Below are 13,904 nucleotides of genomic sequence, written 5' to 3' on the forward strand. Positions count from 1 at the left end.
GGGCTTTGATTTTGAAAAGGGCACCCAGGATGGTGGAACATCCCGGGAAGATCTGTTCAGTGGAATGGAAGACGAGGAACCAAGGTTTGCTGCATCATAATCTCATCTCATCTTCGCTTTGCTTATGCCAGTGAAGTGTTGATGAGAGGCGAATTCTCAATCCGCCACCTACATGCCAACCATGGACTACCAGGTATGTATCCTCCAAAAGCCAGCATTGAAATCTATTTTAAAGAACACAAAAGATGCGTCCAACTATATCTGTAGCCGCCGCTCCGCTCCGGGGTTACCGGTCTGCAACCTGGCCGATCGCGCGTCATCTGTCATCTGGCATCTGTCGAAAGTGGTTGGTCCGGTGGTCGTCAAAGGAGCGCTTCAGCTCCGAAAGACCCATGTCGAGACCTGCGCCATCATCGGCGGTTGCCTGCATACAACAACCGACGCGAAGGATTCATGCGGCAAGGGACACTTGAGATCTGCGACACATGTCAGCCACCATCTCACGCTGTCTTCAGCTTTTCAAGTTCTACAAGATGCCAAGCAAAATTGCCCTGAATATGTCCGGTGCAACATCCAGCCTTTGGCTTTTCTGGGCCAAAAGGCCAACATTCGAACTGTTTGTTATGAAAACATCGTCGGCAGATCGAATTTCACAATGGCCAAGTCCGCTGATATAGAACCATTACTCACCGGGGAGACTGCCTTACAGGCCAATGACACACTCAGTCTGAAGAAGAGAACAACCTTGCATATTGGAACGCTGTGGACCGAGACACGAAATGAACTCCGACACGACTTGAAGTCTACAAGGTGGCGCCACACCGCGGCATCGTTTTTCACGTGGCTGGGGTTCACCATCTGGGCGCTGGGTTTGGTAGTACTCTGCCTCGTCTTCCCACTAAGCATCATGGAAACGATATCCCTGGAGAGCTCCGAGTACTGGAACTATTGCGCTCCTGATGGCACCTTCAGCCTGGACCCCCCGAATCCTTGGAACCCAGACTGGACATTCCAAATTGTCCTGGCTTTTGGCTCACTGAGTTTCTCGCAGGCCAAAGTCGTGGACATTGTGTGGGATGTCGTGAGTTGCTTCAATCCTCAATCGGCACTTACGGTCGGGCCCAATACTAAAACTGTTTCAGGGAGTTGGTCGCTTGGGGCAGAGCTTGTTGGCCTACTTCTCGTGGAAGTCGTTCTCTGTCTACGTTAGGGCGTCCATGGAGACTGCCCCCGTAACATACCGCACATTCTGGACAAGCTTCATGCGGAGTGATGCCTCCTTGTTGACCGTCGTTCGCTTGATCCGGGACTTTGCCTCGAGGAGGGGGCTTAGGTCAAAATTGGCAATGGCTTTCATGATCATCACGATGGTCTTTGTCATGGTCTTCCCGACACTCGCCGGCGCAATGACCGGTTATACAGCCAACAATGAAGCGGTCATCAAGTTCGGCAACGGCACCCAGACGCCTTTCGGGAAATTCCGCCAGCTCGTCGCAATCATTCACGACGGAGACAGAGTAAACCTCACCGCTGAGTACATTGTATTCAAGGGCTCGCCCCAAAACCAGCTCGAGACATGTGGTTATTATGGTTGCGTTGACAGATGTAAGTTAGCCTGCAAGTGTTGTTTGGTTCACCATGACAAGACTAATGGTGCATTTCAGACTTTTCAACGTATGGCAGTATGAACGACACGAATTCGACCTGGCAACGGGGCGATTCTGATGGTACCATTCCCCTCCCAAGCCCAACGCTCAACATCACGCATTGGAGTGGTAAGAGAGGCAACGCTGCATTCCTCTATCCCTCAGGCGATGGCAGACTCTATCACTTGGACTACCTCCAGAAAAATGCAGTCTGCCAACCCGTCATGGACAATTCTCAACAAACATACCAATGGGGCTTTTCGGTGGTCCAGCTGGAAACCACCCTGGTTCTCCTGACCGTCTGGACGTTCGGAATATGGATCATGTGGCTCCTTGCCCATCATGAACTTTCGAACAGGGGCAGATACGAAGTGCCTCGAGAGTTCAAGGCTGCCCTGTGTCTTGCAGACTCGTTACGGGCTGACTTGAAGCAAGTCGACCAGGAAGCAGAGTCCCTGACTAATAAAGAGCTGGGAAGATACGCCAATGAGCAACTGAAAGGTGGCAGAGTCGAAATACAAGCACTCTCCCTCGACAAGGGAACCAGCTTCCGGAGAAGTGCTTGGAAGTGGGTAAAGACCAATAAGCTCTGGATATTTGCCTTCGTGTGCGCCTTAGCCAGCTGCATCTGGCTCCTTGGGAATATCATTGTGATCCTGACCATGAGCTTCGCAATGGCTGCAGGCTGGGGCAGGAAGACCCGGGCAGTCATATCCTGGGCAGCCTTTTTCGTGGGGGTGGGGGTCTTCCTTCCGATTATTCTGGCGACTTTCACAGTACGCTGATCAGAGGCGAATTTTTTGACATATAGACTGGATCTAGAAAAAAAGACGGGGTATATTACAACCACTCCGATTTTCTGAACTCAATACCCAGTGGCCCACATTTGGCCTTTTGCATAGAGATATTGACTGGTGATTGAGAGGGTGTATTCCGGGATGAATAGAGTTGGATTGCACCAGTCAATATCGGTGACCTCCCTTGGCGCTTTGACAAATTAGCAGGCTCTTCGCGACGAAAGCAAATCCTGCATGGCTTCTCTGATGTTTCACGGGCGCGTCCATTGACTTCAGTCTCACGCAAATCCTCGTATATCCCTGTTTCACTGACCTTGAAGACTACAAATCCGTGTGCAGTTTTGAAAGAGCAGTACAGATCACGCATTTATTGTCACCTTCGGCTTTCCCATTCCGATACAAGGGCCGGTTTCTCCGGCGGTCGTTGTCAAGAAGTCGACACAGAGTGGCACAAACATACAGAGCAGGTGCAAAATGTGCAGATCCACCTGAGTAGATAGGCAATCATGGTATTTGAACGATTTAGCGCAAGTCTGAGGTAGTGATCATATTATGGAGTGTTTATCACACCTCACTCCTTCTCAAGGTGGTCATTTTAGGTGTCTAATGTCTATACCCAGCCCAGCGTACGTGTTTTCTGTTGTCCATGTAGCCTTCATATCCTTACGCCTGAAGAACTTTCTCAAATCCCAAATTGTGCCAGCTCAATCCTTCATTCACACGAGTAGATACCAGAAGCCAAGTAGAACCTGCCACCGTCCAGAACACCGTCATTGATGCAGGTCACGTCGGAACCCGCGGGAATAGGGATGTCCGTGTAGTCGTCACCGGAGCAGTCCGTCTTGCCCTTCCACAGCCTGTAGTTGCAGACCTTGTCTGTGTGGTGGACGCCGAATGCGTATGTGGAGAGCTTCTTGCACCCATCGGCTGTGATGGTACCGCTGCTGACCTTGGTACCACATGACGCGCTCGCTTCGATCACTGCGGAAGTGCCAGAGAAGGTTACTACGCCCTGGTACCAGTCGACTGGCGCTGTCGCTGCCGGGACATCCGAGGCGGCCGAGTCGACGGGCATGGCGCTGGAGAAGCTGGCCGCCACGGCAAGGTTGAGGATTGTGCTGAAGAAACGCATGGTGCTTGTTTGTTTGAAATAGGTGAAGAAGTTGGATATAGGTCTGTAGACAGAAATAATGACCTTCAGAGTTGAACTTGTGTGACCGAGTTATTGTATTTTTGCTCGATCAAGTAGGCTGCTCTCCATGGAATTGTTGGGAGATGAACGCATTCTTATACTTTACGATACGAGGTCATCATGCGGTGGCGTGAAGTAATTTTTGGATAGGATTCAGCTACCCTGGACTCAGGCTCAAGCGACAACATCACTGTAGGATTGACCTACTCAGCACTGCCCTGTTGCTCAAGCGAACGGGTGTAATCAGTCCACAATCAGTTTTGCCCATCGATCCGTGGTGGGCATTTCAGCTTCGTCCGTATCTCTAGCTCGACTTGTGCAATGCAAGCTCCCGTAAGCTTATTTCCGCCTCAACACTTAATCTGGTAGTATGATTACTACCTAGACACCTGCTTGGTGCATGCATGCTGTTGGGACTGCGCCCCTGCATTGCGCTGCACTATTTGTGCATATACGGATACGACACGCAGTCTTGAAGGAGCGATGCTAAGTCGAATCTGCTATTTATGCATGCTCGCGCGCCTTCGCTGCATCCAGACCGATAGCCGAGCAGTGGTTATCTCAACCCCTCTTCCACTCAAGAATGGTATGTTCACCAAACATGGACCATGATATTCTCGTCCTGCGCGGCATGTCCCGATTCTTGATGCACGTTTCCAATGGCGCCATTATGAAATAAGGCAAAGTGCTCTGTGGCGACATTGTACTCGCTGTGCAGCGGGCTTGTGACCTCCAATGCTGCAAATAGCGGCAGCTGATTTCGAGTTTGTTGCCCAGGTAGGTACAAGCCGTCCACAATGTCCTGTTGTCGTGCTTGCGCATGCTGGCAAACTGTTAGGCTAGTATTACCGAGGTGCCATATCGGATAATTGTTATACTCGAGATTTTTGATCCCGTCGGGGTAATTCGTCAATGTTGACGCGAAAAGCCCAGCAATATTTCTCCATGGATGCGGGGGCTCCGGGCCGAAACGAGGGGAGAAATGCTGAACCCCCTCGAAGTCCAAGGCAAATTGCTCTGGGCTCCTAGCTAAATGCAGAATAGAATCACAGCAGCGTAGCATTATAGGCCTGGGCCTCGGCGCGGCGCGAAGACGCGGCGAAGATGCTGCCGGATCTACTTGCATGTTGTGTATATGTAGACTCCCGATGCCCTCGTCATTTCTTTTGGGAGCTTATTATGGTCGCACTGCGTCAATAGCCGATCTCGCACCCCGGCCAGCTCAAAACGCAGTCCTTCGGCCCTTCTACCAGTGGATCCTGCGGCCACGCCGAACTCGAATAACCACACGATGATTCGCTCATGGAAACTTGGACTGCTTACACTGGCTTTCGGCCCCTCCCTGCCAGCAGGGAAATCACTGTGGTCGACCTCGCCAGCCACGTACGGCGAAGGCGACGACTACATCCTGAAGACAGGCTACCTAATCGGCAATGGCAAATTAGGAGGTTCGTCTAGGTGTTTCGGTCAACAAATCTGGTGCTTTGTTACAATTTACTGACGTGTTATGTGCAGCCATACCGTTTGGCCCTCCTGGTACGGAAAGCCTTATTTTGAATCTGGACTCCTTGTGGTCTGGCGGACCATTCGAGAACTCGGTGCGTCCAGACATCAGCACAGCCTCGAAGCGTGGCACTTTCTGACTCATCCCAGACTTACACCGGAGGCAACCCCCCGGGGCCTGTCCACCAATACCTGCCTGGCATACGCGATTGGATATTTCAGAATGGCACGGGAAATATCTCGGAGCTCCTGGCGCCCATAACCAACTATGGGTCCTACCAGACCCTAGGCAATCTTACCGTCAGCTTTGAAGGCGTAGGCGATTACAGCAATTATACGCGAAAGCTCGATCTCGACACAGGAGTACACACAACCTCGTGGAGTACGAGTGAAAATGCCTTTGAGACCACTGTGTTCTGCTCTTACCCAGCAAAGAGCTGTGTCTACAGCCTTTCTGGAGATTCCAGCCTTCCTGCTGTCACAATCTCTATCGGAAATGGTTTGATGAGCGCTGACCTGACCAACGTCACCTGCGGTACTGGGTACACACGCTTGAGGGGAATCACGCAGCAAGAGATCGGACTACAATTTGACTCAATTGCTAGAGTGACAGGCAACCTCAGCTCATCATGCTCGGAGACAGGATCCCTCACGATCACCCCGGCGGCGGGTCAAAGGACTGTCACAGTCGTTCTTTCTGCAGATTCGGACTTTGACCAGACCAAAGGCAATGCGGAGAGCAACTACTCGTTCAGAGGCGAAGATCCTGGCCCGGTAGTGGAGGCGACGACAGCTCTTGCTGCGGCCCGGTCGTATGAGGATTTACTCACCGATCACATCCAAGATTATTCGTCATTGATGGGTCTTTTTAATTTGAGCATTCCAGACACTGCTGGTTCCTCCACCATCGAGACGTCTGAGCTTGTGGCACGTTATGCGAAAGGCACTGCCGATCCCTTCTTGGAGTCCCTCATGTTCGACTATTCACGACACCTTCTTGTATCATCGTCCAGGGAAGAGTCGCTTCCTGCGAATCTACAAGGACGCTGGACCGAGCAAACCAGCCCAGCTTGGAGCGCAGATTATCACGCAAATATCAACATCCAGATGAACTACTGGGGAGCTGACGCAACCGGACTGACCTCCCTTTCAAGACCGGCTTTTGAGTACATGGCCCAGAACTGGGCTCCGAGAGGAAGCGAGACAGCGCGGCTCCTGTACAATGGCTCTGGATGGGTAGTGCATAATGAGATGAATATCTTTGGGTACACTGGAATGAAGAACGATGCTCAATGGGCGAACTGTAAGTCTTTTATCCTATTATATGTCATCCATGAGCTCGCACTGATCTCTCGATCCCAGATCCCGCCTCAGCAGTCTGGATGATGTTACATGTCTTCGACCACTGGGATTACGACCGCAATATCACTTGGCTTGCAGAGACAGGATACCCTCTTCTCAAAGGCGTCGCATCCTTCTGGGTCTCACAGCTACAGGAAGATCGCTTCTTCAACGACAACACACTGGTTGCCAACCCATGCAACAGCGCCGAACAAGGTCCCACGACATTTGGGTGCACTCACTACCAGCAGCTGATCCACCAACTGCTTGAGGCCGTCCTCAGCACTGCATCGCTTGCCTCGGAATCAGACACAGACTTCCTGAAATCCGTATCCGACACACTCTCCTCTCTCGACACCGGTATCCACGTCGATCCTGATACCACGTACGGCACCGGCGTCCTGAAGGAGTGGAAAGTTCCCGACTCATACCTGTTCAACATCTACCCCCAGCATCGCCACATCTCCCACCTCGTCGGATGGTATCCCGGGAACACCATCTCCGGCTTCTCCGACGGCTACAGCAACAAGACCCTACAGGAAGCCGTCCGGGCGAGCCTCATCGAAAGAGGAGACGGCACCAGTGCGGACGGCAACGGCGGCAACTATGGGTGGCCCAAGGTCTGGCGCGGCGCGTGCTGGGCAAGGCTGAATGATTCCTCCAAGGCTCATGAGGAGCTGCAGCTGACTCTGCTGAACAACGTTGCGCCAAACTTGCTGAGCATGTACAGTGGCAAGAACCCGCCGTTCCAGATCGACATGAATTTCGGGTGGGCGGGCAATGTCTTGAGCATGTTAGTGGTGGACTTGCCTCTGCCAAACGGTAGGGAAGAGGAGACGAGGACGGTGGTACTGGGCCCAGCGATCCCGAGTGCCTGGGGAGGAGGCAGTGTCGAGGGCCTTCGAATCAGGGGAGGCATTGCGGTAGACTTTGAGTGGGATGCTGATGGACTGGCGACCAGTAAGAGCATTTTGGGCGGCGATGCTGAGAAGGTTAGGTTTGTCAATGTTCAGGGAGCAGAGCTGTAGCATAGCACCCAGTAACTGGACGGGCTACACAGTACGCTGTATCATGACGGATGGAGAAATTTGACTTCCCTGATGCGTAAACGGCAGCCAAAAAGACAACACAGGAGAAAGAAATGGCAAAGACTTCTGCACTCAGGGTGATCACCGAGTGCATCCTGTCTATGACACAGCGTCCTTATCCCTCGGGCGCCCCCGAAGTTCGAACTGCTGGTCTTCAGGTTGCTAACCTGATTTTCATCTGAAATTTTATCAGAGGATGGTATCGCGTTTGTCGCTAGACCATCAACCCAAGGGTGCAAGGGCAGCTGCATTGTCAGTTGATATGGACGAGAGATCTGCTCTAGGAAGGAAGGAGGCAAGGAAGGAAGAGGAGCGAGGGACGTGCCCAAGTACCTAGGTACCTGCCACCCAAAGTTGGTACGAAGCTACCTTACTGCAAGTATGCCCACTGTTGCCTGTCCTTGCGGTCGAGCAGTGCCAGATCAATGGTTGCTGGTGGCTGAGGCGAGTCCTTTGTCCAGCTGCTTGCCTGAGGTCACGCATCTGATCTGGTGCAAGTGTCAAGAAGCAGCGATATCAGCCTCTTTTTGCCCACCGTCCCAACGGCCGTACCTGGTCTTTAAAGGAACGAAAACTCGATGTGTCCTTGATGATTCTTCTTCCATCTACTTGACCAATCCCTACGATCGTGTGCCCAGCCCTCCTCCCGGTCTCGTGCCATCCAGCCATCCCAATTTTGTAGCTCGACCAGCTGGAGACAGCTGCAAACGAAATGGGTCGCTGGGGGATGCGCCTTTTCGAGGGCGATCGGGATTTGGATATTGCTCTGGAGATCAATCGCGCCCTTGGCGACAGCGACGACATGGACCTCCATCTCTCCAGTATGATCCACCAGACAGACATGTGCTGTCCCCACGATATAAGAGCTTACTACGAGACGGAAGAGTACAAGAAGAAGCTCGAGGGCATTGTTTCCGATCGCCGCAACACTCTCAATAGCGGAATCGGCGACGAGCTCTTCAAGATCTTCCGCAAGAGAGAGCACGAGCCCGAAGGCAAGTACCGAGTCATCCTTGTCGGCGCCATCATGATGCGAGCTGGGGCCGTGATCAATGGCAATGACTTCAACCATCTCCGTGAACTTGTCCGCGAGATTCCGTGCCGCGATGGCTTGAATCCTGTGCTGCGAAGCAACCCTGGCGTCGTGGCGCTGTTGGCAGCCGACCTCAATGGCGGTGACAAGGGCTTCCGGCATCCTGGCAAGGTGCAATTCCTTGCCGCGCTCGAGAACTACAAGCCCGGCGTGCCTCGAAGCTTTCAAGAGCCAAGGTCAGTGCTGTTGTGTACACACATAATCATCAACTTGCTAACCATGGGCAGCTGCTTCAGCTGTGGCAAGATTGCCGCAGACAATGGCGAGGCGACACCCTCCCAGTGCTCAAAGTGCAAGAGAGCCTGGTACTGCAACATGGTGGGTTGGATGTCCATTTCGATTGTGCTGTGGCAGGACTTTAGCTGATCTGTTCTCCTTTCCTAGGCCTGCCAGAGAGCTCATTGGAAGAACCACAAGTCCGCTTGCATCCCGCCGGAGGGCCGCGTCTCCCTGAATGTCTGACCGACGTCGGAAGTTCCCAAGAGCCCTTATTCCGGCCGTGCGAGTTTCATCGCCATGATGTGCATTGACGATGATCGATACTACCCCCTTTCAATCGAATTGTTCATCATGCCTCGCCAGCGCAAAGAAAAGCTCAAGGAAATTTGAAAGAATAACGCATTCTCGAGGCTTTGCTGCACTGGTGCAAATCGGCCGAGAGCATTCTGGGAGTGATTTACAAGTGGCAGCGGCCAAGGATCAAACTCTCCGGAACTTCGATGCGGGTGGTCGCTTTCGGTCGACCAGAGCTACCTAGACAAGCTTGGAAAGTAATCCCTCAGCTTAGTCCAAGCCGCTCATTGGCCGTAATGAATACGCCGTTGGGAAGATGAAAGGCTTGAGCCTGACAAGTATCAGCGAGGGTCGTCCAGTACAATGATTGCCACCTTAACGTCCCGCGTTCCATGTTACACCGTCTCCTGCAGTGTCCAGATAGTCCAAGACCAAGTGGTGATAGGGCCACAGCTTCATTCGTCAAATACTCAATTGGGCTGGCAGACGAGAATCCTTCCAGAAAACGGTCTATTTCGTTATCTACCAATCCCACCAATCGACCGTGCCGCTGGTCTCTCACAGCCGTCAATGTGGTGGTGTGGCATGTCGTCATCATACGCGAAGCACAAGTGAATGTGCGTGTCAGACGGGCCAAACCACCACCGTCCATAGTGAACCGGCGTTGCTGCGGTGAATCCAGAGCGCCACTACCAAGGTGAACAACACACAGGTCGGCAACAAAAACTGAAATACAAAAAAAACCATTGACCGCATCCATCTTCCTGACTTAACCCAATCGTCAACGTCAACACCAAGACTCGCCCCCTACACACACACACACACACACACACACACACACACACACTCAGAAACACCGACCATCATCGTGACACCATGTCTTCCGACCCGAACGGCAACACCAACTGCAGCAACCTCACGGACTGCTATAACTGCAAGAACAGCAGCAACTGTAGGCCTCCTCACCTTCTGCCCCCGCGCCGCCCAAACGCGACACTGATCCAGGACCTGCTGACTGACTTTCTCTCCCTCCCGCCAGGCGTTGGATGCAACCGACTGAACAACTGCAGCAACATGAACAACAGCGACGTGGGTGCCACCGACCTTGCGCTTCCCTAATCGCACACCTGCTAACAGCGGCGACAGGACTGTACCGACTCCAGCAACTGCACTGACTGCACTGTGAGCTCAGACTTCTGCTGCCCCTTTCCCTTTCCATTTGATCCATTAGCACGCACCATGATTCCATATGCAAGCTTCTAGGTGATGGAAGCTGACGTGGAATTCCACGCCGGCCTCACTCCATTGCGTCTTGATGAAATGCTATTTCGTTCATCTTGCTGACAAACTTCTTAATGACAGGACCTCGTCAACTGCTCCAACTGCAGCGACTGCTCTGGCCTGACCGACTCCAGCAACCAGCATGGTGTCCACAAGAACGAGGCCGAGCTGTGAGCTGCGGCGAGACACGGGAGGCTCGACTCGGGGTTTTTTGGGCGTGGACATGATGTCTTGACACGGCGACTTGGAAAGTGAGGGTAGCAGTCTCGGTTGACAATGAGGATGGGCGCACGTAAAGCGCACACGCAGGACCAGATGTAGGCAGCACTTGTCACAAGACTCAGCGGCGCAGATAGACAATGTCACGAATCAACGAGGGCATCAACTAAAGAAAGTCATCGTCGTTGGTGCTGTGTCGCACCATGAAACCGCAGAGCAGGCCGTCTGGCGCGCAACTATTGATTAAAGGCATCGATTAAGCCTTGGACATTTCGAAGTATATCCGAGAAATCGTGTCCAGGAGGTCCCAAAATTTCATAAACCATCTTCCGCAAACACCTTGCAAGATCAGTATCCCCCTTCGCTCTCGCCGTCCTCGCCCTCGAACAATTCAGTGTCTGACTTGTCCACCTCGTCCTCTTGGTCATCGCTGTAGTCGTAGCCGTCGCCATTCATGCCATCTGCTTCGGAGGAGTCGTGGTCGACATGTCGGGACTGGTCCTGCCTGCTCTCCATGCGGAGTCGCTTCGCAAGCGACATCCGCTTCGGCGGCGGGGGGTCATCGTCTTCATCGTCCGAGCTGCTCTGTTCCTCCTCGTCGGAAGAGCCAGATTCTTTCGTCTTGGCACCACCACCCTGAGAATCGCTGTCGTCGCCTTCACCCTCCTTGTCGGATCCCTCTTGTACAACTCGCCGGCGCGACTTCCTGCCCTCAGATGGTTTTTGTGACCCTTCCTCATCATCGTCGTCATCCGAGTCAATAGGTACTACACGGCCGCGTCTGCGGTCAGCGCGGGAGGGCTGAGGTGCGTCATCACCGTCCTGTTCATCTTCATCTTCGGAATCGATTGGTATAGCCCTCGCTCGCCGATTGGCTCCTCTCACTGGCCCTGCATCCGATGAATCCTCTTCATTATCCTCCGAATCCGAAATAGCGGCACGCGAGCGCCGTTTGGAAGGCCGAGGAGACTGTGCCTCTGTAGCACTCCCTTCCGAGTCGGATTCCACTACCCGCCGCATCGCTCGAGCCGCGCGTGTCTGCGATGCCGATCCGTCCTCCGAGTCGGAGACGTATGTGACTTGATCTGGCTCCTCGGGCTCCTCATCACTTGAAAAATTGGCTGGAGGCAGCTCGTCTATTTCAGAAGAGTTGTCAAGCTGACCGGAAGATCCATGCGGTTGAAAGAATTGTTGGGCGAGGTTTTGGGCGAGCATCTCGTCATAGTCATCGACGGAGGTGGAGTCATCAATGGGGTCGTCGTCTATCCCATCGCTCTCATACTCATCCGGGATGTGGATGAAGTTGCGGGGGCTTTCCGACTCGGACATCTGGTCTGGAAAGGACCGGGCCCGTGTCTCGATGTAGTTGAATCGATTTAAACCCTCCCTAAAGTTGAACCTGACCATGGGCCAAACCTCGATACTCCGAAGTCGACCGATGGCTTCAGTCTTCTCTTCATCGGAGAGGTAATCCTGATTCAGCTCTCGCGAGTCCTCGAGAGGGTTCCGGAGACGGTGACGGTAGTCGTTGACTGTACTCCACAACACAAAATCTCCGTCTGGATCCGTAACGTGCTCTTCGGCAAACTCACGGTGATTGTCGAGATCAGGCCAACAAATGATGCGGTTGGCAGGAACCAAGAACCCAATATCTGACTCCTCTTCCGCATGAAGGTGGTATTTGTGGACCTTGTCCGCAACGGTCCAGGCATAATCCCGAATACTCATGCTTTCGTCCTGCATACTCTCCTCCTCATCGAGGAGGAAGAGCCTTCTCGTTTGGGGAAGCAAGTACATCAGATCTGCGAGGTCCTCGCCGTATTCGGAAGTTATGTCGGATGGAAAGGCGAGATTCTGCGCCTCGATGCCCAGCTCTTGAAACCGCAGAGCTATTCCGCGGAGAAGGATCTCCTCTGTCCATGCAACAAACAGGACGTCCCGCTCCTCATGGTAATGCACGAGTTCTCCGTCTGACAACGAGAGCTCATGAGGCGCCGATTTGAGTGCCAGCTCCCGGCTTTCACGGTGAACGGCCAGGACAGCCCTGACCGGCTTGGTCTGGCTCTCAAGCTGCGGGCCGGCCACGATGCCTTGCACTATATTGGGGAGGTGGACGGCGCCCGGGGGAGAGATGACTGTGCGCAGGTGGAGCTCAAACACGCGCGGCTCCGATCCGAGGTCAGGGCAGAAGGCGCCCCAGACCATTTCGCGGATCTCAGGAGGCAGCTGCATGAACTTGGGGAAGCTGTACTCGACGTAGCTGCCATCATCTGAGTACTGGTCGGCGTCAGACTCTGGGTCGGAGCTGCCTTCAGAAGCCTCCAGGTCTAGCAGGCCGTGGTTCGCGTCATCAGAGTCGGATTCGTTGGACTCGTCATCTTCATCGGAGCCACTGTAGTAATGCTCCTCACTGTCGCATTCGTCAGACATGTTTGCTCTGGAGGGGCGTTTGCAGCGAGGGAAACCCAAGCGATCGATGTGAGACAGTGCTTGGAAGCGACCTGGTTGGTTTGGCACAGTTGAGGGAAGGGAAGGGGGGTTGGGCGCTGATGTTGGCTGCCAGCAAGCTGAGATGAGACGCGGGATGCGATTTCTCGGTCGTCGTTGGGGATCTAGCGCGACTGACAGGGTTGAGAGCTCTAAGTTTAATTACATAAGTGAGCGTACCCGAACCCCGAAACTTGCCCCCTGTTAGCAACCCTCCTGGGGCTCTTACCAAGTGCATGCCGAGATCAAGCAGTCGGAGCATCAATTTAGAAGATCGAGACATCGACACACCACCCGGCTCCACTGCGCTGGTCACTTTCTAAATTCATCATGTGGTCCACAGCCGGGCGGCTTACGAACATGTCCGGGCTCAACGGGTCTCTGCATCAGAAGTATATAAAATCCTGCAGAATGATCAATAAGCCTTCCAAGGTTCAAATGGAAGTTGGTCTTGGGGAGCGCGTTTTCGTCCACGACCCTCTCCGAACATGACATAGCTGTATTGAATGATAACGTTATATGGCCTTAGAAGGCCATGCATGGAAAAGCTGGCCAAAGTTGTCCAGCGATGGTTGATATGGTCTTCTCGTCGCTTTGGACCTTGAGGCAGCTTGGTTTCTTAGCATCACCCCTAACCTCCAACGATACAAGGCGGGTTACTGGTTCTCCCCATTCAATCTCCAACTTATATTGGAGGCCTGCGCTGATAGTTGGAAAAATTTTGCCCAAGAGCCATTCGGTAGC

At 53.2% G+C, this 13,904-nt stretch overlaps 6 protein-coding genes across 6 annotated transcripts; 4 read left to right on the forward strand and 2 right to left on the reverse strand.

Annotated features, from left to right (window-relative positions):
- Positions 1-655: 655 nt before the first annotated feature.
- INS49_013891 (uncharacterized protein) lies at positions 656-2,431 on the forward strand (the record flags this gene model as incomplete). The annotated part of the gene is made up of 3 exons (XM_043174584.1): positions 656-1,081; positions 1,143-1,605; positions 1,665-2,431. 3 exons carry the CDS (start codon positions 656-658, stop codon positions 2,429-2,431), a joined length of 1,656 nt encoding a protein of 551 aa, XP_043021529.1.
- A 724-nt stretch (positions 2,432-3,155) lies between these two features.
- INS49_013892 (uncharacterized protein) lies at positions 3,156-3,575 on the reverse strand (the record flags this gene model as incomplete). Its single annotated transcript, XM_043174585.1, has 1 exon — positions 3,156-3,575. The coding sequence occupies one exon, from the start codon at positions 3,573-3,575 to the stop codon at positions 3,156-3,158; it is 420 nt and encodes a 139-aa protein (XP_043021530.1).
- A 1,351-nt stretch (positions 3,576-4,926) lies between these two features.
- On the forward strand, positions 4,927-7,507 carry INS49_013893 (uncharacterized protein; the record flags this gene model as incomplete). The annotated part of the gene is made up of 5 exons (XM_043174586.1): positions 4,927-5,083; positions 5,151-5,233; positions 5,289-5,520; positions 5,752-6,441; positions 6,501-7,507. 5 exons carry the CDS (start codon positions 4,927-4,929, stop codon positions 7,505-7,507), a joined length of 2,169 nt encoding a protein of 722 aa, XP_043021531.1.
- A 772-nt stretch (positions 7,508-8,279) lies between these two features.
- On the forward strand, positions 8,280-9,122 carry INS49_013894 (uncharacterized protein; the record flags this gene model as incomplete). The annotated part of the gene is made up of 3 exons (XM_043174587.1): positions 8,280-8,836; positions 8,897-8,978; positions 9,045-9,122. 3 exons carry the CDS (start codon positions 8,280-8,282, stop codon positions 9,120-9,122), a joined length of 717 nt encoding a protein of 238 aa, XP_043021532.1.
- Positions 9,123-10,049: 927 nt separating this feature from the next.
- Positions 10,050-10,628, forward strand: INS49_013895 (uncharacterized protein; the record flags this gene model as incomplete). The annotated part of the gene is made up of 3 exons (XM_043174588.1): positions 10,050-10,262; positions 10,320-10,355; positions 10,536-10,628. 3 exons carry the CDS (start codon positions 10,050-10,052, stop codon positions 10,626-10,628), a joined length of 342 nt encoding a protein of 113 aa, XP_043021533.1.
- A 393-nt stretch (positions 10,629-11,021) lies between these two features.
- Positions 11,022-13,103, reverse strand: INS49_013896 (uncharacterized protein; the record flags this gene model as incomplete). The annotated part of the gene is made up of 1 exon (XM_043174589.1): positions 11,022-13,103. One exon carries the CDS (start codon positions 13,101-13,103, stop codon positions 11,022-11,024), a length of 2,082 nt encoding a protein of 693 aa, XP_043021534.1.
- Between the last annotated feature and the right edge of the window lie 801 nt (positions 13,104-13,904).

Source organism: Diaporthe citri (assembly GCF_014595645.1).
Source record: "Diaporthe citri strain NFHF-8-4 chromosome Unknown scaffold_7, whole genome shotgun sequence".
In the NCBI taxonomy this organism is placed as follows: Eukaryota; Fungi; Ascomycota; class Sordariomycetes; order Diaporthales; family Diaporthaceae; genus Diaporthe; species Diaporthe citri.